We start from the raw sequence: 20,750 nt of genomic DNA on the forward strand, positions 1-20,750 counted from the left end.
GAAACTTTAGGGGGTGTTAGCCACAGGTGTCCCCCACTTGCACCTTTAATTTTGTTCACCTTTGTTCATCCCCCGACTCCAGAAAAATTGGGGTTCAAAGTGGGGAAGTGGACAGGGTAGTGTAGTATGACATTTCTAGTTTTGGGATAGGTAAGAATAATGTTAGGGGCACACCTCCTTGCTATGTAAGTTGCCCCAGAGGTCTATAATTTGTATGTTTAATTTCAGGCTTCGAAACACACTTACTTTTTAAACAGAAACCCTGATGTTCAATTTTCACTAGTTTTTATAATTATGACCCCCATATTTTGAAAGTTTTTAAAGGTAGGGAGATGAAATTTGGGGTACTGCTAGCTATGAGGGTCCCCTGTGTATTCTGGAAATTTCAGGAGAAATGGAGGTTTGTACTGGGAGAGATGTAAGGCTGCAGAACATGACATGCAGGATTCATAAACAAACAGTGAAAGTGAAACTTTCCTTACGATGAAGTCATTGTACACACCCCCCTGGTAGGTATTTTGCCATGGTTAGTTTTTTTTTCTTAGGGCACCCCAGCAGTCTTCCAGGATTTAAATAATGACATCTTTTGTGACTTTTTTGGCAAGTTTGTTGCAGTTTATTCTTGTGCTTTCTTGAAATTCTTGTGTTTCCTTCCTCTGGCTCAGCATCGGGCTCATGTTAAGGCAGTACTTGCCAAGCTTGAAAAATGTGTTTTAAAGGTTCAACAAGTTTTATTTCTGGGATTCATTATTTCTGATCAGGGCTTGACCATGGACCCGGCCAAACCTATTGCTATCCTTGACTGGCCAACTGACTTAAAAGCCCTCCAAAGGTTCCTGGGCTTTGACAATTTTTGCAGAAGGTTTATCAGGAACCTGTTCTGCTCCCATACTTATAGACCCTGATGTTCAGAAAGGTTGATAGGTCCTGGAATATATAGAGCATGCTAAAAGACATAATTCTAGACAAGCACATTGGGCATTGTTTTTTTTTTAAGTTTTATGTTTAATATTACATACAGATCTGGGTCTAAAAATGTTAAAGCAGATGCCCTATTCTGCAGTTTCCCCTAAAGCAGGTTCCCAGTCAGGTAGAATTTTTATTTATTTTAGATATTTGTAGTTTAGGCACTAGATCTTGACCCTTATACATAAGAAAGAACTGTCTGTTACACTAACTACCTTTAGAATACATCTGTCAGCACTCTCTTTCCCTCTACATCCTTATACACATGCTACATTTCTAAAAATAGCAGGAAAGTGATCCCAAATTCTTTAAGTCACTGGAAGCATGGCATAAAACATGGTCTGCAATAACCTTTTGCTTTATTAGTTCCAACACCTTGGAGTCTGCATAATAGTTGTTTTAAAAAACATCAAGTTCCCCGCAATATATGGTGGGCATATTCATTTGGTTCTGGACAAAGGCCCTTCTTTAAATTTTTGGAGGCCCTATCCATTTTCCTATTTCAAGGAACCTGTGGCTGGTAGCTTTACATTTAAAAGCCTGTATTCCCACCAACACTCACTTTATAAATATTTTTTATTACTGGCAGCTAAACAGTAATCAGCCCATGCCTGGAAAAAAAACTTGACTTGTATATTTACTGATACCATAAATCTTATCCTAAATGTATAAAAACATAAAACCCCTGATTTCCTTACTCGTACACACCACTCCCGACTGCCTCAATTTCTATAAGTTTTGCTACTCTGCAGACACTGGACCCCAAACACTGTATGACTCTCCCTTTGTCTCCCCACTCTTTGGTTTGTCTCATTCTTCTTTCTCTCCCTTGTTCTTTTACTCTCACTCTTTCATTCTTGTTAACTTAGAAATGCCTTGTTTATATTTGATCAGGAATATATCCCCTATCCCCTATTTATGTTTTGCTTTATGCTTTATTTTATGAAATCCTGAGATTTTTATAATGTCTTTTCCTTTCTTTTATGCTGTGACATGGGAACACATTCTCGGTGCCTTTCTTCTAGGACTTCAAATTCCAAAATTTCATTTGGCTGAATACTTTGGAAATAGTCATTTAGATATTCCATCTTTTTTTATGTATTTTGTCTTTTTTTCATACTTCATACAAAAAGTTCAAAACTCAGTTGAATTTGTGAAACTTAAACCGCTTGTTGCAGCATAAGATAAGAAACAAAATAAACACAGGAGCTTCTGTTTAGCTTTTCGAGTACACACTAATAAGTGGCTTTCCTTAGGCCAACAAACTGACTATCTTTCAGGCTGCACAGCAATGCGACACAGCCAAGAATCAGTGCTTGGTATCTTGGTTATTGAAGGGTATACACAGCCACTCTCCAGGCAAACCAAACATACAACCAATTTCAGGTGGATACAGAATTAGAAAGATTCTTTAGGACTTTTAGGTTGAAAGCCTTTTTTTGATGGCACCAGAATACCTATGTACTAATAAATTTATCTTTATAAAGCAAATCTCCAAAGGGGAGGTCATAGTCATTTTGAATAAACCAAACTTTCAGGCAGAATTTTTTTGTCAGTTAGCTTGCCACAATGTAAATTGTAACCTAGCTGGTCACCCTACTGTCAAATTAGAATAAGGAATTGTGTAGTTTATCATCTAGGAACATAGATGATACCGCCAAAATTTCATAAAGTATCATTTTTAAATTGCCATATTTCTGGGCAAGCTAATGAGGGCCCTAAGTATCAGGTATCACAGGTATCACAGTGAGTTGTTTCCTTTGAAGTGTGGATGTCAATAGCCTGTAAAACCTCCAAAACTCATGATGAGGGTCTCTAAGCAATTGAAGATGTTCTATATGATCTTAAATTTCCCGCATATTTAGAGTTTTGCTTTACAACCTTTGAAAAGAGTACTGAAGTGTCACAATTTCATTTTTTTTTAAATAGATTTCAAGGAACAGTCACAGGCTCTGCTGTAGCCCTTAGCTGTGCAAACATGTATATATCAAATTCCACAGTAAACTTTACGTATATTAATTTATTTTTGTAGCATATTTTTTATTGAATTGCTATTTTGATGATTTCTTCATATGAGAAGGTCCAGTATTTATTCTCTTACAGTTCAAGGAGTATTTTGATATATGGGTTAGAATACAATACAAAGTCAGTGAATATTTAGATATACTGTACAGGTCACAGCAAATGAAGATAAAATTCAGGCAGAGGTTTTTAACGATAATATTTTTCATTCTGACAGCTTCCATGCAATGTGTGTCAAAGGGGCCTACTCTTTTCAATAATTTGTTAGAATACAGAGAATGACCTTTAGGTCCAACTTTTTGATGTTTAATCCAAAAAGCAATTAGCTCCCATTTATTTATTTGTTAATTGTCCTACCCAGAATGCCATTTATTTGATTCAATCTCCAAGTGGACATTTATACAGTATGTTAGCAAGACCAATAGGAAGATTCAGACTTGCATTAGCATGTTAACACATAAGTACTTTTTTGATCCAGTCAGTCTCAGCACATTGGAGTGGACATGTTATTTACCTTAATCTTTAGAAGGTGGTTTAGTTTAGTGGTAAAGTCTATGATGTGCATGTGTGAAGCCACAGGTATGTTTGACATGTTTAGTAAGAAACCTTTCTAGGTATAGGACTAAATATCCAGTCTTCACAGCAGCTTGGGTGGGATTTTACTTGAAAAGATGGTTCCCCAAATTTTTTTTCAGCTCATGTTTCCACCTCCTGCTGTATTGGATTTCTGCTGTATTGCTCAATGTTGCTGTTTAGGAATTATAACTTTGTTTCAGAATGTGTTCCCTGTACTTAGTGCATGTTATAAAAATCTCATCCCCAGTATGGTACTCTACACTTATATATCATTTCAATACAATTTAGCATTAGTGTTCTCTTTTTTCTGCAACTGTTATATTTGTATAGAGACTTATGGAAGAGGTCTCTGCATAGAGATAGCAGTCAATTACTGGAAATATATTTCTAAAAATATTTGATGTCATTGAGGGTACATAGCTATAGTAATTTTAGTCCTCCATGGAGTGAGTACCCTGAACCCATGGTGGGTAGGTGTGTTTCACTCCGCTAAGTCCAAAGTCAATATGGAACAGAACTCATCAAGTACCAAAATATCATGCCCCTATCTTCAGATCAGGAGTATATTTTGCAAAATAAACATTTAGTCCCCTAGTCCTATGCAGCACTGTATATCCTTTACGTTGTTTCATATTTAAAACTCATGCAAAGATAAAACCTAAGTTTGAGTAACCACAAAAACAATTTATTTATACATAGTAGGTTTTAAACACAGACAGTGGGCCTGATTTATCGAAGCTCTACAAGACTTGAGAAGATAGGTGAACCTGAGCGATCCAGCAAACCTCAAATGGATTTTTTTAAATCATTTGCTATTGTTGGCAAAATCCTTTTAATCCTTAACTATATCCATTGTAGGTTTGCTGGATCACCCTAGTTCACCTATGAAAGTCTATTTTCTCCAGTCTTGGAGAGTTTTACTAAATCAGGCCCAGTATGTCCCAGGGCTTTTTTAAATTGGATATTAATAAAAAAAAGTAAACTACCTGCAAGACCAGAAATATTTATATTTTGTTTTGTACCTAACAGAAATTTTAAAAGTATATAAGACCACGTAACAATGTGACAGACACATGTATTTTTATTGAGGTGTTTTTGAAGTGTAAGTGACTTAGTGTGTCGCTAAGTCACAAAACTGACACATCAGCTTCAGCTGGAGGACAAAGTTTCGGGAAAAAAACCATTGCAAGTAGAGCAGCAAAGTTAAAGGAGATGAAGTAGATATCCACATGATCCTGAAAAATACAGAAGGCATCAGATATAGCAAGCATTTGTTAACACTATAGTCTTTCATAGAACATATATATTTACATTCTAGCTTTATATCCTTTATTGTGCTTTTTAATTCAGATCTACATACAGGATTTAAAATGACTGGCACAGTTCACTTTAAAACAATGTTTTTTAAATGTTTAGACAAAAGTTACGCTTTAACAAAACCTTCTTCTAATTTTCAGCAATTTACAAATAAAGCATTAACAACGACTCTTCCCAGTCTGCTGACAGTACAATAAAGAGATCAGCAATCTACACCCTCCTCTTCTGTGTTATGTTAGCCTTACACTATGGGGTACTTTTGAATAAATCTTAAAAACATTTTGGTTTACATTCAAAATATTATTTGTGACCAGTATTTGGGAAAAATATTGACAGAAAAGAATCAGGGAAGGGTTTTTCAATTGATTACCATCTTTGATAAAAATTAACATTTGTGTTTATTTTTTTTTTATATATAATTGGTAAACTTGATCATAATTCAGATCTGTTGTCAAAAAGGGAATATGTTTGTAGTCTTGTAAACGATTGTAAGGTTCAATTTAAAGCTGTCATTGTAATGGTTGAAATAACATCAAAATAAAGTAACATAGTGTATGCCTAGCAATAATTGGATAGAATTATAAAGAACAGAAAACATTACTGGCTGCTAGTGCTACCATTTTCTTTTCCAGTGATGCTGGTGTTTAAATGAACTCATCTATGAACACTGAAAATATTTCCATTTTGTTGCTCTGGCTTAAAGCACTTTGTTCTTTGTCCTAAATGACTGCAGTTACATCAGTGGTGGTCAACTTTGTAAATGTATTAAGTGTAACCCTTGACATTTCTAGAGGACAGCACAGAAAACTAATTTTAGTGTGCACAGTTTAGCACATCACTATTCACATGCAATGTATTACAATGTGCGGTCATGTCCAAATTTTATTGAGATTTCAAAATGAAAGAGCTGCTTTAATGCACAGCACTGCATTAGCACACATGGGTTTACACAATGCACAATGTGACCTTTAGATAAGATTGTTAGGTTTGCATGACATAAATGATTTGGCCAGATGTTGGGCACACCTGTGTTTTTCTTTTTGCCCACTGTACTGACATCATTCAGTATATTAACACTACAATTTATACCTTTACACAGATGTTAAGTGTTACTTTCATCACTATACACCATCACTTTTTGGTAACTATATTGCAATGCATTCTGCAGTATGTTTAGTGTATGCATGCACATTGTGGTAACATACATCGATCAACCATATATAAATATAGGACACACATCACTGAATACATGTTGTGTAAAGTGTATGTATGTATGTATATATATATAAATATATATATATATATATATATATATATTTATATATATATATTAGGAAATGTAATTGGAGCAAGTGTATACCTTAATTATAATACTAGATAATATTTGTTTATTATTCCACTACAAACAATATTACTACAATTTATACCTCTTATGGTGAAGTTGGAGATTTTGCTGCATCAAACATTTTCTTCCTGCCTTCCATGCCTGACATGGCTTCTACATTCTTACGCCAGTCACTGACTTCTACAGGACGCTCCTAGAAGATGGGGACATAATTGTTTACACTCATTAGACAACTTATTCTGTCCTATGTGGAATGAATAAGGGAAATAAAGAATTATAGAATTTCTGGAACAGTACTTTACACCTAGAAAATGCTACTAGTAGGAAGTAGAAACAAAAGAAAATGTAAGGAGAATTAAAGGCAAATATTAGAACATTTTTATCACTTTTCTGTCTAAAAAGGGATAAAACTAGTGTATCTATACCTTTAAACATAACTAAATACAATGCAGATTACCAGCCCTAAATGTGATGGGAAAATATGTTTGCACTTTTACAGGCTAATAACATTTCCAGCATTTCCAGCAAGTGCAAGAAATAACTAATATAATATTAATATAAAAATAAAAACACAAGACATTAACAAATAATCTTTATTATTGTCCCTGGAAGTAAATCCATCACTAATCATATTGTCCAGCATTGTAAATCCCCTTCAGTCACAGCAAGCACCAACTGCCAAACCTAATTTGTACAAGTACCATCCATGTAGTAATATTAAACTAGACCAGTGTTTCTAAACCAGGATTCCTCCAGAAGTTGCTAGGGGTTTCTTGAGCTATGAACAAATTTGTGCCTCCCAGGTCAGTTTAACTGACACCAATGATCTCTTTGGCTATATATAATGGTGGCAGCCTTACCAATGGCCAGCAATGTAAGAGGCATTCCTCATACTGGACCACCATAATAAAGTACAGTAGAGTCTTGGATAAAGTAATTATAGTAAGGGTTCCCTAAAGATCTGAAAGGTATTTAAAGGGGTTCCCCCAATGTAAAAAGGTAGGGAAACACTGAACAAGGCAATTTATAAAGCTGGGTTTTTGGAAGAGCAGCAAGAAAAAACACCAAAACCCCATAAGGATTTGTCAAACTACAGGGTCTCTAATCTGATATAACCAAACTGGAGTGTCTGAGAGACCCAACACTGTCCATTAACCTAAGCCATAACTAAATGCAGGTCTAGAGGAAAACACTTTAGTCTGAAAAAGGCCTAAGACTAAGCTGGAAGATAACTTTCTAGAACAATGGGGTTGATTTACTAAAGAAATAAAGGACGTTCACATAGCAAAGTGAATTACACTCTTGCAAGCAATATTTTACTTCAAAATCAGAAAATCTGTGACAGGGCTTGAAACTTACAAATCTGGGAACAATGAACAGAATGTGAGGTCAAATATTTTAGATTAGACTTCGGTAGTAATAAAATACTATTTTTCGCATTATGTAGATTGGTTAGAATCTCCAAATGGTTTATGATGCTGTGTGCCTGTGTCTCTATCGGGGAGATTACCTCTCAGTAAAGATGAAAGTATCAAAGCCTAATCTTTTTTCAGTGGTGAGAGGGTTACAACCTCCGTTACATTTTCATTTTTGTATGTGTACCTGCTAAAGAAATGCGCTCTCTCTATTTGTTCTAGTGGTCACCATCACCAGAACTGACCGTTGTGGTGGAACCAAAAATTTAGTTTCAAGCAGTTAATCAGAAACTTTTCACTTTATTCCAGAAGGGAAATCTTTTATCGGGGACCTGCTGTATGTCATTCCCAGCATCAAGCTATGCTGAGACTGTACAATGAGCTTGTCATGCGCTATTCAGAGTACAAAGAAGATTGCCAACAGGCAGGTAAGCTTGTTTTACTGCAGAAAAGACATAATCTGTGCCTTCTGCAATAAAGAACCTCACTGATCACAGTTTTATAATTTTTAGGAAAGTGGAACAAACTATAAAAACAAAAAGCTGCAACCAGGCAGGTCCATTATTGCTAAAGGCACAGACGATAATCCTTCCGCAATAAAATAGGCTTGCCTACCTATACATTTTTTTTTGATACTTACCTGTCCATACTCCTTTGTGGGCACCGCTATCTTCTCCCTCTTACGGGACTGAGAACTTCAGGATGGCCAGGATGACATAACTGCCACGAGCTCAGTGTAACTCGGTGTACTACTTAAAGAAGGTTGTGAGCAGGAAGGTAAGCATGTTTTACTGCAGAAGGGACATGGCCTGTCCCTTCCACAATAAGAATGCTGCATGTTCAAAGTTTTTGTAAAGTTTTGTAAAATTTTTGTTGGATTTCCAACTCAATTGGCAGAAATTCACCAGGGCAAATGCTTCTTTGTACTCTGAATAATATGCTATTACATTGTGCTGGAACTGAATTCAGAAATTACTTGTTTCAAAATTTAAAGGAAATTATTAGTGCCAATACTAGTCCAATTGCATTTTACATTTTACCACAATATTGTGGGTATGTTTGGCTTTGTTAAACTATGCATGGATATCCAGGCAATTACACTTTCAAAGCTAAAGCAATGTGTGTATTTTCCCTAAATTACCTTTTCGGTATCCTCTTTCTTCACAGATTTCAGGTTGGCACGTAAATCCATCGAGACTTTGTGTTTTGAGCCCAGGAGCGCACGGAGCATAGCATCAGCTGACACCCGCACTCTGCGAAGCGGTGGTCTTTTAAACTTGCCACGCAAATCCAAAACTTTCATTTTTAGGTCTTGAATCTACAATGATTTGCATATCATTTATAAACCATTTTACCTTGCATATTATCATAAAGTTATGGTTTCTCTGTTTTAAGATATTTATAAAGGAACAACATATTATTCAAACAGCATGCTCAACACTGTTCAGTATTACACTATTTGAGTAAAATAACTTCAAAAAAAATTGTAGTTCTTTTATTAAAGCTGTTTGCCTTGATTATCTACACCCCTCAAGGTTCTAAGGGCCCTCCAATTGTCAAGGTTCCCTGTGGAGCATTAACACTGATATCCAATGACAGTAATATGAACTTACTTCTCTAGTATTATGAATAACTTTTGCTTCAATGTCATATCTTTCCTCATCAACAATACCAACTTTTTCATGAAGTTCACGACACATCTCCTGCAAAAAGAGGGTTGAGGGAGAGTTCAGTGTCAGTACTTTGATTCTCTATTGAAAATAAAAAAAATATTTGACCACAGAATATTAAAATGTAATAAAAAAAATAAATACCTGTAAGGCAGCTAGTCCCAATCCATGTGTGTTAGTATGTGGAACCCTTTCATTAAGATATCTCTGCTTTTCTTCTTGTGTACTCATATGCTCTTGATCCCATGCTTCTTTTGCCTTTGCCAGCATCAAACTCTGTAAAGACACAGCAAAAATAAAATATATGTATTCATATACCCCTAAGTGAAATATTCACCCATTACCTCCACCAGGGTGCTCTTTGGCTAAATTGACCATACATCATGTGTGCTATGGGAAATCCTATTTCTAACGATTGCACTAATAATGCATTATAGTAGACGAGTACTACTATTAGGCAGACTATCAAAGGAAGACTGAAAGAGTTAAGACTGCCACAATCATTACAGAACATTTAATTAATGCCTGTATATTCAACCTCCTCATCTATGCTAGCCCCCTGGTTCCCATGCATTTTAGCAAAGAGGGGAGCCATTTTTACTATCCCAAGGAGACATGCAAAGTTGGCCTATTATGGGTAAAATGGTGAATAGGCAATATTGTCCAAAAAGTCTTCAACATCTCTGAATGGTAACACCACACACACTGACAAGCTTTGCTCAGTAGAGTTTGCAGGGGTTGCATGGACTTCTAATGTCAGCACCTATAAATTATTGACCAATGTGTCAAAGGACAAGGACATAGTAGGATTCTCCAATAAACTTTGCATAATGTAACGTTACTTTATGTATCCAAAACTTTTTTTTTGATTGGATGGAATTGGGAAGCTTAAAAACCCTGCCAGTTTTTTTTTCTCCAATTGGGGTACCATTAGGACATATAGCACCAAGTTGTAGGGAAATGTGCCAAAGTGAGGAGAATTCCTTTCAAAATAGTTTTTCCCAATGTTTGTACAATTCAGCACTTACTATAAATTACCACATATGATGTTCACTGTATTTGGTTACTTTATCTGGCGTATACTATATTCATTTACCTTCAATATACTTAACCTACTTGATGTTCTTTTACATACCCACCTTTATTATCCCATAATTATCATTTTCACACAATCTAAGCCCCCAATACCTCTTCGTTATCTGAGAGTTTCTACTATTTTATTATTTTACCATGCTTCTCTTTATCAACATACTTATTTATTTTAACACTATGAAATACTTATTACCAATTTCCATTATACCATTATACTTACTTTTTATCATTACGTGACACAGGCAACTGCCTAAAAACATAACTAATTTCCCCTCCCCCCCCTCATAAAATCAGGGGGGAGCACCAGAACATACACGTTTCTTCTCATCGTGACGTGACAACTTATTTAATTAGTACTTATTATCTACTATTTGCACATTCTGTCTAAATTTGTTGTATTGCACCATATATTTATACTATATTTATTTTGATGTCCACATATAGTATTAATTATACGCAAGAACCTATTCAGATGCATATATACTATATACAGGTAATCCCCAGGTTAAATATGAGATAGGGACTGTAGGTTGGTTGAATTTGTATCTAAGTCAGAACAGGTACATTATTTTAATAAATGCAATTAGGACAGATGTTTGTCTCAACATAATATTAGGCAGCGTGGTGTCAGTTACTGTATAAAAACCTCACTGTAAAGCTGCATACACACGTGCAATAATTGTCGTTGGAAAGGATCTTTCACAATCCTTTCCAACGACTAAGGACTGTACAATGCATGAACGAGTGCTGTACATACAGCACTGTTCTGCTCTATGGAGAGGGGAGGGGGAGAGCGACGGAGCGGCACCCTGCTGCGTGCTCTCCCCCCTCACTTCTATTACAATCTTTCGCCATTCACTGACTGTGGATCCGCCAGGATGGTTGTTCAGACATTGAACGACTGGCGCTGTACATATATCTGTACGCCAGATTCTAGTCTGATATTGGCCTTGAGCCGATTATCGGGCAAGAACCCTTGGATTTGTGTACATAGCTTTAGTTAATCCCAAACAAAGCAAAAAAAAATATTTATGGAGCCTAGACATTCATTAAATTCTGGAGCAAGCTGTGCTTTGATATACAAAAAGAAACTACTGCAGAGTTTGTCTTGGTCATTAAAGAGTTACAAGAGGTTGCAGAAAGAGCTCACTTCCTAAGATCACCCGCAATCTGAACTGTGTTTAGCAAAAGATTTCTTCTGCAAGTCATGCAAACCGCCCCCTCCCCATCCGTTCTGCACACGGTGAGCAGGGAAGCCCTGTTCGTATCTAGGAGGCGTCTGTATGTTGGATGTCCTTAACCCAGGGATTTTCTGTACATTACTTCAAGGACAATTTTCAGCCTGTTAGTTTAAGCTGTAAATGCTTTGATATTGTTGTAATATACAGACAATATTTTTTTACAAACTGCATGTTTATTGTTATTTACTGATTGTTCTTATGATTGTTACTTTCCATAATATAGTACTATTGTAACTATTGTAACACTTTTTCCAGTACTCCACCTTGCTAGCGTGCCAATATCCCTGGGGAAGCCCATAGTAAACAAAACGTGCCAGGTAAACCTGCTACACGTATGCGAATGACCTTTTACAACTAGGACCTTTTTGGACTATATGGGCATTTAATAGGCCCTAAGAACTCTAATTAGTAGATAGATGTAAAACTGTTTAGAGACAGTTTTTGGCCTTGCTTATGTGAATTATAATAATACACTAATTGTTCTTGTTGTATTGCTTACTCCAAAAGTAAATCGTTTTGCCAAAATAAAACTCTCTGTTTGCACTTATCCAACAAAAATATGGAAATAAGCAAACTGCATTTTTTATGTGGTAATGAAAGAAAAAATAATTGTTACTTTACCTGAGGTTTAAAAATGCTGAATATGTGCAGTGTATTTTTTTTTTTTTTGCTTTTGTTATTATAGCTGAATTTAGAGTATTTTTTAACCAGTGCAGTGGTTCCCCCTACCAATTGCATAGATATATTTGAGTAAAACCCCTATATTCCTCACTCCTGTAGCATTTGGCGCTCTCCTCTGCTGCACATGATTGGTCCCCTGCAGCCTTTTCTTGCGCCTTGCTGCCTTGCTGCTCTGAACACAGCTGTCATCTCCTGCAGTGCAAGTCAATGAGCTTTGCATTCTCCTGAATAACTCCCATGCCTCACCTGCCAACTGGATTGGGCAGCAGAGAACAGTATCTGCAGATGCAGGGGGTAAGCAGGGGGTAAGTTAGGTTTAACTCTTATAGTATCATACTCTAGAATAAATGACCAATAAACACCTGCAGTGATGAGGAAGATCAAATGAAGGGGTGCAAAAGATTTTTCCCAAGAGATCAGCTTTTTTTGCACACCATTATGATTTTACCATTAGGATTTTACTATAACAGACACAAGTCATGTAACTTTGGCTTGCCTACGTGTCTAACCAAATATAGATATTTTTTTTTCATGCTGCTATTTTCTTGATTCTTTTCTTATGGTGCTGCTTACCTTAAGAAGTAGCTTGCGTGAAGCTGAAATCTTTGATTTCCTCTAAAAGACAGAAACCAACACACTAATAAACTACTATTCATTTAGGTATACTAGCTTGCACTTTAATGAATCAGCAGCGGCGACACACATGACAAGTATAATAGGAAATATTATAATGGTGTTGGGATGAATACAGACAAGTAACCATTCCTAACTTGACCAAAATTATCAAACAGATTATATTATGTGGTCATACATTTACTAATGTGCTTGTTATAACAATATTTTGGACTGAACATACCAAAAATGTTATGTTAATTGGTAATAAATTTATGTTAATTGTAAGACCACCATAACACAAGGTAATTCCTATAAAAAATGTTATCATAAATAGTTTGCTTCAAAAAGTGCCACAAAACTAATACAGGATATTTCAAAGAATATATGCTGTTCCTTACCTCTCTTTTGTTGTTTTGCCATATGTGCAATGAGAAAGAAGAAATAAAATATTTTACAATTATTAGCATAAACAATATAAAATAGGTTTTAACCTAAACAGAAGAAATTTTGACTGTTAATTTCAAATTGCTGCTTAGTTGTTTTAATTCAGTTAAAAAAAAAGTGTTGCAGAACAATCAAACATAAACTACACTAGGAAAGAAGAAGACAGACGAACTAGAAATCATGTGGACACTGATAAGACACAGCACACTTTTACAATTCAGATGTACAAAACAGTAATTGCACAACATAAAAACCTTCATATCAAATATAAGCTAATTGTAAATCTTCCCACACACATTGAGAACAATCAACCTAGCATTTTATGCCTAGTACACTCTGGAATGTTTTTATTTTACATTTTACACTTATGGAATTTAGGTGAAATCAAAAGTAAATCAAACTTGCAATCATTTTTGGTCCTTAATTGGATGAGGAGCAATTAGTCATGTTAATAAATAATGATTAAAAGTACACAGCCCATTTTGTGTATGAATAATAAAGCTCCAATTTGCAGCATCCTCAGCACTGTCATGTTGCTCCCCCAGTCCCCTCCCTCCAATTTTGTGTATTGGGACCACCGAAACTGTGCTTTGGGACAGATGACTGAGCAATTATTGATCCGTTAATCAATCATAATGGTCAGTCGAGCAAAAAATGGCAGCAGATCTGCTTGTTTATAAAGGGCATTAGGGATCCTGTACTAAGTGCTATGGTCACCATATTCATGTTTTAGTGGCTTTGGTGACTGCATTCCCTCCTCTTCCCCTGCAGTAGAAGTCTGAGGTAGAAATCTGATTTTTTTTTTGCTTTATTATACCTTTTTGAACAATTTACTAACTACCTACAAAAACTGACACAGGCAGTGAAAAAAAAAAACAATTCTCCTATGGGTATGGGTATTTATACAGCACCATCTTGAGGAAATAATACATTAATATTTTCCCATATATTTCATGTTCATTTCTCAGTGTAATTATATTTTATTTAAGTGTAACTTATTGTGTCTATAGCTTCAGGTTAACCAATTAATGCTCCTAAAAAAAATTTACAGGGAAGATCTGGAAATTTTCGATCATTGTGTTGACAAGCAGATGTGCCACTGTTTGTCCTATATTTAGGGAGAAGGGATCACCATCATCATGGGGAGGCATAGGGAGAGTAGTCCATCCAATAATTTAGCTGTACCATCCCTTTGGTCAGTGTCAGGAGAACAGATAGAGCAGTCAACCACTGAAACTATCATAATAATATAGCTATCATAAAATATAGCATATTACTACTCCAAATAAACTTTTTTTTTAAATCCCTTGTCTGACAATCATTAGCTAACTTTAGAATTAGCTGTTAAAAAAAGTAATTTGGGTTGTTTACTCACGGTTCTGGCATGGTTGGTGTCTGTATTTAGGGAATCTGTGCAGAAAAAAAGCAGCAACATATAAGAACAAAGAGCAGCTAAAATTTGTCATTAGGCCGTTGACAAGATATTTCCACTGAACACAGTCCATGAACATATATATTGTTTTCTACCCAGCAAAAACAAGGTTTTCTAGGTGTATTTAGGTAATGTGTACTTTGGCAGTCAATAAAAAGATATCATTAACCTATTAAATTAAGCAGCCACTAGCAACACCATCAGATTCTGGAGCTTTAAGAAAGCATGGTAATCAGTGTATAAAGTTGAATACAGTTTTTTGCAACTTTGAACCTTTTTCAGAACAATAAGGCCTTTTTCTAAGTAAGTTATGAATGACTAGCCTTTCAATATTAGTAGTAATAATCTGAATTCAAGTGCTTTCAACTTCTGAAATGGAATACACAACATTTTTTCTCCAAAAATGGCCAGGGCCATATTTAGACATCATTCCGCCATATTTAGACTTCAAGGGTGATGACAACACCCTTTCATAAAACTTTGACCCCCTTCTGCAATGACGCTATTTAAAATAATTACTATTGGAATGGACATTATTCTATCTGTGATTAACTTATAGCATTTTACAGGCCACCAAACAAGAGAAAGAGGAGGTGGTTTTATATTTCATTAACTACAAAAAGTCTCAACTCATCTCATAATTTCCTGAACTCTCTTTTCAAGTCAGGTCTTTTGTTTAAGTTAGCCACAAATGTCCAGATGTACCAGAGTAATTAAACAATTTGTGTATTTGAGGCTTGGATCTGCCTTATCTATCTGACCTGGACACAGGCCCATAAGTGACATATAGATACAAGTAAATACAGCCCTGACAGGAGCACTTAAATGGTATATGAACCTTTACTACATAAAAATAGACATCTCCTATACAGACTACACCTATGTACGCATGCTAGGCTGTCGCCTGATATGAATAAACATGGTCTTCATGGGCCCATTGTGTTTGGTGGACCCCTGACATAATTTACCAATCCTCTGTGGCATATTACTAGACAACTGACACGGAATGACTGCTGTAGTTTCCTATTTTGGAGGATGGGAGGTACCTGTTTGTCCTCTCCCCTCTCTTCTCCAAAGAACTTAACAGTGCTGTGCTATCAGCACTTATTCATGCTACTGTCACTGTAAGTGATTGTGAAATATTGTTTTTAGTGATGGAAATTTAACCTGTGTTTGTAGATTTAAATGGGAATTCTCCTCAATCTGGGGAGATTTTGTAAGGGAATTGCAGATATAATCAAAACTTTTTGCTGAAAACAAATCAAGCTACCTCACTAGAATTTGCTCCACCACCAATAATTATCATTTCTGTGGTCAAACTCAGGCTATAATCTAAGATTTTTGAAAAACTGAATCCAAAATTTAAAAAAAAAATCAGAACCAATTAGATTTTTAATCTAGTGTCTGTACCATCATTTCACTTTTTTGTACATTTGCTTTAAATGTTTGCAATTGTTTTATCAAATTGGTATGTATGTGGCCTGCTCTTTACACCCCTAAACAAAGCTGACACTTTTTGCAGATTCTCTAGATTCCAAATACAATTATCAAAAAAACATTTTACCAAAAAATTTCTTACAGTAGGGCTAAACCCACATGATTTTTTTTGTAACAGTATAGTTAGAGATCTAATATCCCTCAATCTCTAAAAATCCTATTTGCATAGAATTTCTTCATTATTTCAATTTGAATTTTTGTGTCTTTTTTTTTAAATCTATTTAAGTTAACTTAAGCTAGAAAATGTCCCCTAACATTGTTCTTGAATGAGGACAAATAAACAATGAATCTTACCTTTCCCTATACGATGTAAAAATAAAAAATGCCATCTCTAACTCTAACACTAGACCTGAATAATGTAAATATAATTCATTTTGTAGTAGGCATTACATGGATGTGTTATTTTTTTTCTCTGTCAAAATCAGATTAACTTTGATTGCTTCCTGTGTTAATAGCAGATTGTGCACATTTTCACCAAATACAAACAAGATCCAAATAGTACTTCCACTGAACTCCTCTCCTCCGGTATCACTGTCTGTATTAGTCTGTCATTTGCAATCCCTATTTAATGTACAGTGTTGCGTAATATGTTGGTGCTATATAAATCCTGTTTAATAATAATATTAATAATAATAATAATAATAATAACTAATCTGATAATGCATCATTCATGTCTATTAGAAGATCTAATGAGAAAAAAAATATTAAAAAAAATCTCTATTGATTGATAATCTCTATCAGAATTATAATTTAATGTATAAAGCATTTCTTTGCTTGTGTATCCAGTTCTAAGCAGTAGCAGCAGTATCTGAGCACTTACCTCTGTTGTGTCTGTTCTGGATGCTCCGTTAGGCAAGTCTGAACAGTCTGAGCCCTGTCAACATTTTTAATTCAGGACCCTGATGTCCGCAGAGTGACAGCATTATGGAATCCTGACACCCCTACAAATTCACTGAATGCCAGAGAGTTTGGGAGAGAAGCAATGATTGTATTTGAATGGGGGGATGGAAGGAGAAAGGGATATTCTGCACCTGTCTTTTTTGTTCTGAGAACAATGCTGTTATAAAAATGCTAGTAATTTTAATCCTGAGCACTATTGTGGGAGCGGAATGCAGAAGGTTTATAATCCTGTGTCCAGGCAGAAGCAGCAATTGCTGTTACAGAATTCAGATACAGACAACGGTTATAGTAGAAAGATGGTACAGAACCAGCAAAGTGGATTCACATTTTGTCAAAACAAATATTGTTATGTCCAGTACAGAAAGGGTTTGAAGCAAGTAAAGAATATTTTCACAGCATTGCTTTTAAAGCTTTAAAGCTCAAATAAGATCCTATCAGATAATCTCTTTCATTATTACTTCCGCAAACTGGCAAAACATTATACGCATCCGCATTGAACAAACGCTGAAACCCACGATAGTCAGATTGGCAAAAGTCCATATGTCTATGGCTACATACACACTTGCAATGGTTCTCATCCGATAATCGGCTCAGGGACGATATTGGACGAGAATTTGGTGTGTGTACAGCGCCCGTTGTCCATCATCTGAACGACCGTCCTGGCGGATCCACAGACGATGGACAACGAACGATCATAATGGAAGTGAATGGGGGGAGAGTGCAGCAGGGTGCCACTCCGTCGTTCCCCCCCTTCCCTCTTCTTAAAGCAGATTCTTTCCAACGACAATTATTGCACAGGTGTATGCAGCCTTTAGGCCATTTTTCAGCTCAATCCTGCTTTTGAAAAAAGAACACTAATCACTATTGTTTTTCAACAAAACAACTGGTATCCCAGCACTCTGCTTTGCTCTTATCATAAGCAAAACAAGAAGATGTACTCTGTAAATTCACACACCTTAATACCCATTGTTACTGGTAACACTTATTCTTTTATTGATGTAGATATCCTAAGAATGTTTAATATCTTACAAAATTAAAAATGTGTCTTCTCTCAAACAATTCTGATTCTAATTAACTAAAAAAAGGAAAGATTAAACTAGAGGTGGATGGCAAAAAGGCAGTATTACCACAAAACAGTAAGATGTTTTTCACTGTCAAATACTCCATTATTTTCTTTGCTGTAAATGTTTTTAGTTAAATGGTGCTCAACCACATCTATTAGATCACATCCTCTATAGGCATGCTCAGTTTATCACCAGCTGTCCCTGTCCATTTGGATTGTGGCACATCAGTTCTTCCACATCAACTGCTGTTCCTATTTTTGCAGTTAGCACATCTGAGTATTGTTATGAAAGGTCATTGGTATTACGTTGGTCCTCTACATAAAACTGCATGCATGCAATATTATGCATATGCCCTTTATAAAGCAAAGTGTTTGAAGTAAATCAAATGCGTGTATTTGTCTACATTACTGTGTACCAAGCAGAGGAAGTACTGGGAGATGGAAAAAAGTGAAAAATATATGCTGACAGTTCTGCTGGGATGTCACTTAAGAGTGAGTCTAATAAATTCCACCAGTCTCAGGGAAGAGCTTAACTGCTACACATTTCCTTTTACTTTGCTTTATTATGTCTCAATGACAATTTTTATGGCGCTCACCTTCTTTTCTACTATTTCAGTTTTCTTAGCAATGTTTGCATAGATCCTCTTTTCTAAGCCCTGCATAGACAATATATACATATATATATATATATATATATATAGGTGTGTTGACTCTGACAGGTTGCATAATCATATATAAAATAATTTAATATTTTCATTCTGTTAATTATTTTTAATTCTGTACATATGATCACTTATTACTAGGGAGAAGAAGCATTGGAAAATGTTAGGCACTGTTTGCTTTTGTAGCTATCTGCCATAGACTTACACATTTCTATGCAGTTATCTTCAGCTGTCTCTGTCCATTTCATGGTAGGTTACATTAGCCCTGTGGATGAATCTTATCAGCATAAGCTTCTGTTCCTATTTTTGCTTTCAGTACCATGGGTATTGTACTGAGGATAAAAGGTCGCCTGCATGATCCTTTGTGATTCATTTGTCTAAATATATCATCTGAAGACATGGATTGCAAATATAACTAATTTTGTAATTCAATACAGATGAAAGCAACGCAAAGAGCTGTCTAAACAGGGACAGACATTCTTGGAAATTTCCCTTGACAGGTAGCTGTTTAATGATTATTTGTAAACAAAAGAAAACAATGCATCAATAAATATTGGGCTACAACGCAAATAGATGTGCCTGTGCCGTCTTACCTTTTGGACTCTGCTAAACAATTGCATATATCTACACCTCCCAATTCTGTGAAAATTAACTGGATATATCTAAGGTTAAATTAAGACTGGCAATGAGGTTGTGATGTGGTTACTGCTTTCAAATGCCAGTGAACTGCTGCCTCAGGGGAGGAGCTACATGTAGCCATTAGCCATTTAAAGAATGAATGGGGAAGGCAGTAAAGGGTATAGTACAATTTACTGCCCTCTCTGTTGGATCAGCAGATACTGGTTCTTAAAGAACTAGTGCTGCAGTCACTGTCTGGAATCATCAAGAGTGAGATCAGCATTTAAACCCATGTAGGAAAAAGCCCCTGGGAGCAGCAAGAAGCATTCTGGGATGTGTAATGTAGGTATCTCAGGAGGTTCTTAGCTCCCATTCTGGGGAGGGGCTTCACTGTTTTAATTAAAAAAAGGGGGAGGGATCAAACCTAAAAAAAAGATATTTTTTATCTTACATTAAAGGGTTGTCTACACTTTTATGTAATGAAAATTTGGGTGATAAGTCTGCTTTAAGGCTTTGTTTTATTAAAGGGATAACTGGCTGTCCATGTATAGTATGTTGTATACTTCCAGTTAGGCTATGTTCAGAACTGGCTCAGGATTAGGCAATCCTGTGTGGCACCTTGCCAGGCATTCAGTCACTCACACCATGGCCCTGGTTCCTAAGACCCAGTGTCTGCCTATTTGACAGGAGCAGCAGTGAATGGTACCATTCATTGCCACCCCTTTTTATTCTCTCTGGGGCTGTCACAGGTAGAAGGTACATGTAGTGTCTCCCCTGAAGCAGAGGTTCACTGGCAGGAGGAAGGGCTAACCCCATGACAAAATTATTGCTTGTCTGAACATACCCTTAATGTTATTAATGCAAGAAGAAGAAAGAAAGATTTGACACAACATCATAGTTTTGAACAGAACAGTTCTACTGGTCTCATGCTTACCCTGTACAGAGCTGTGCATTGGGCATATTCTACACAAGAAGTACACAAGAGTAGACATAAAAAGATTTTCTAGAATCCCTAACCTTAAATTCCTTTACACATCCAGAACTGTGTGTTGTGAAACAGCAAAGCAATGTACCAAATGATGTTATAGTATATATCCAAAAGCCTTATGTAACCAATAAGATTTAAAGACATAAAACCTAATATTCTGTTCAGAGCCTGCATTTTTTTTTTTTTTTGGGGGGGGGGATTGGTTG

General features: G+C 35.9%; 1 protein-coding gene across 1 annotated transcript; it reads right to left on the reverse strand.

The window, feature by feature from the left end:
- Positions 1–4,627: 4,627 nt before the first annotated feature.
- TNNI1 (troponin I1, slow skeletal type) lies at positions 4,628–13,422 on the reverse strand. Its single transcript, XM_072424413.1, has 7 exons — positions 13,339–13,422; positions 12,899–12,940; positions 9,456–9,587; positions 9,255–9,344; positions 8,783–8,959; positions 6,309–6,419; positions 4,628–4,799 (listed from the first exon to the last, which is right to left on the reverse strand). The coding sequence occupies exons 1-6, from the start codon at positions 13,405–13,407 to the stop codon at positions 6,312–6,314; spliced, it is 618 nt and encodes a 205-aa protein (XP_072280514.1). The 5' UTR covers positions 13,408–13,422; the 3' UTR covers positions 4,628–4,799; positions 6,309–6,311.
- Positions 13,423–20,750: the final 7,328 nt, after the last annotated feature.

The sequence above is a fragment of the Pyxicephalus adspersus genome, chromosome 1 (genome assembly GCF_032062135.1).
Source record: "Pyxicephalus adspersus chromosome 1, UCB_Pads_2.0, whole genome shotgun sequence".
In the NCBI taxonomy this organism is placed as follows: Eukaryota; Metazoa; Chordata; class Amphibia; order Anura; family Pyxicephalidae; genus Pyxicephalus; species Pyxicephalus adspersus.

Excerpts from the sequence above, each read along its gene's own strand:
- TNNI1 (XM_072424413.1), bottom strand. The coding sequence starts at position 13,407 with ATGCTAATAATTGTAAAATATTTTATTTCTTCTTTCTCATTGCACATA. Across the intron at positions 9,588-12,898 it reads CACGCAAGCTACTTCTTAAG|AGTTTGATGCTGGCAAAGGC; the intron begins GTAAGCAGCACC and ends GTGTCTTTACAG. Across the intron at positions 9,345-9,455 it reads TGGGACTAGCTGCCTTACAG|GAGATGTGTCGTGAACTTCA; the intron begins GTATTTATTTTT and ends CTCTTTTTGCAG.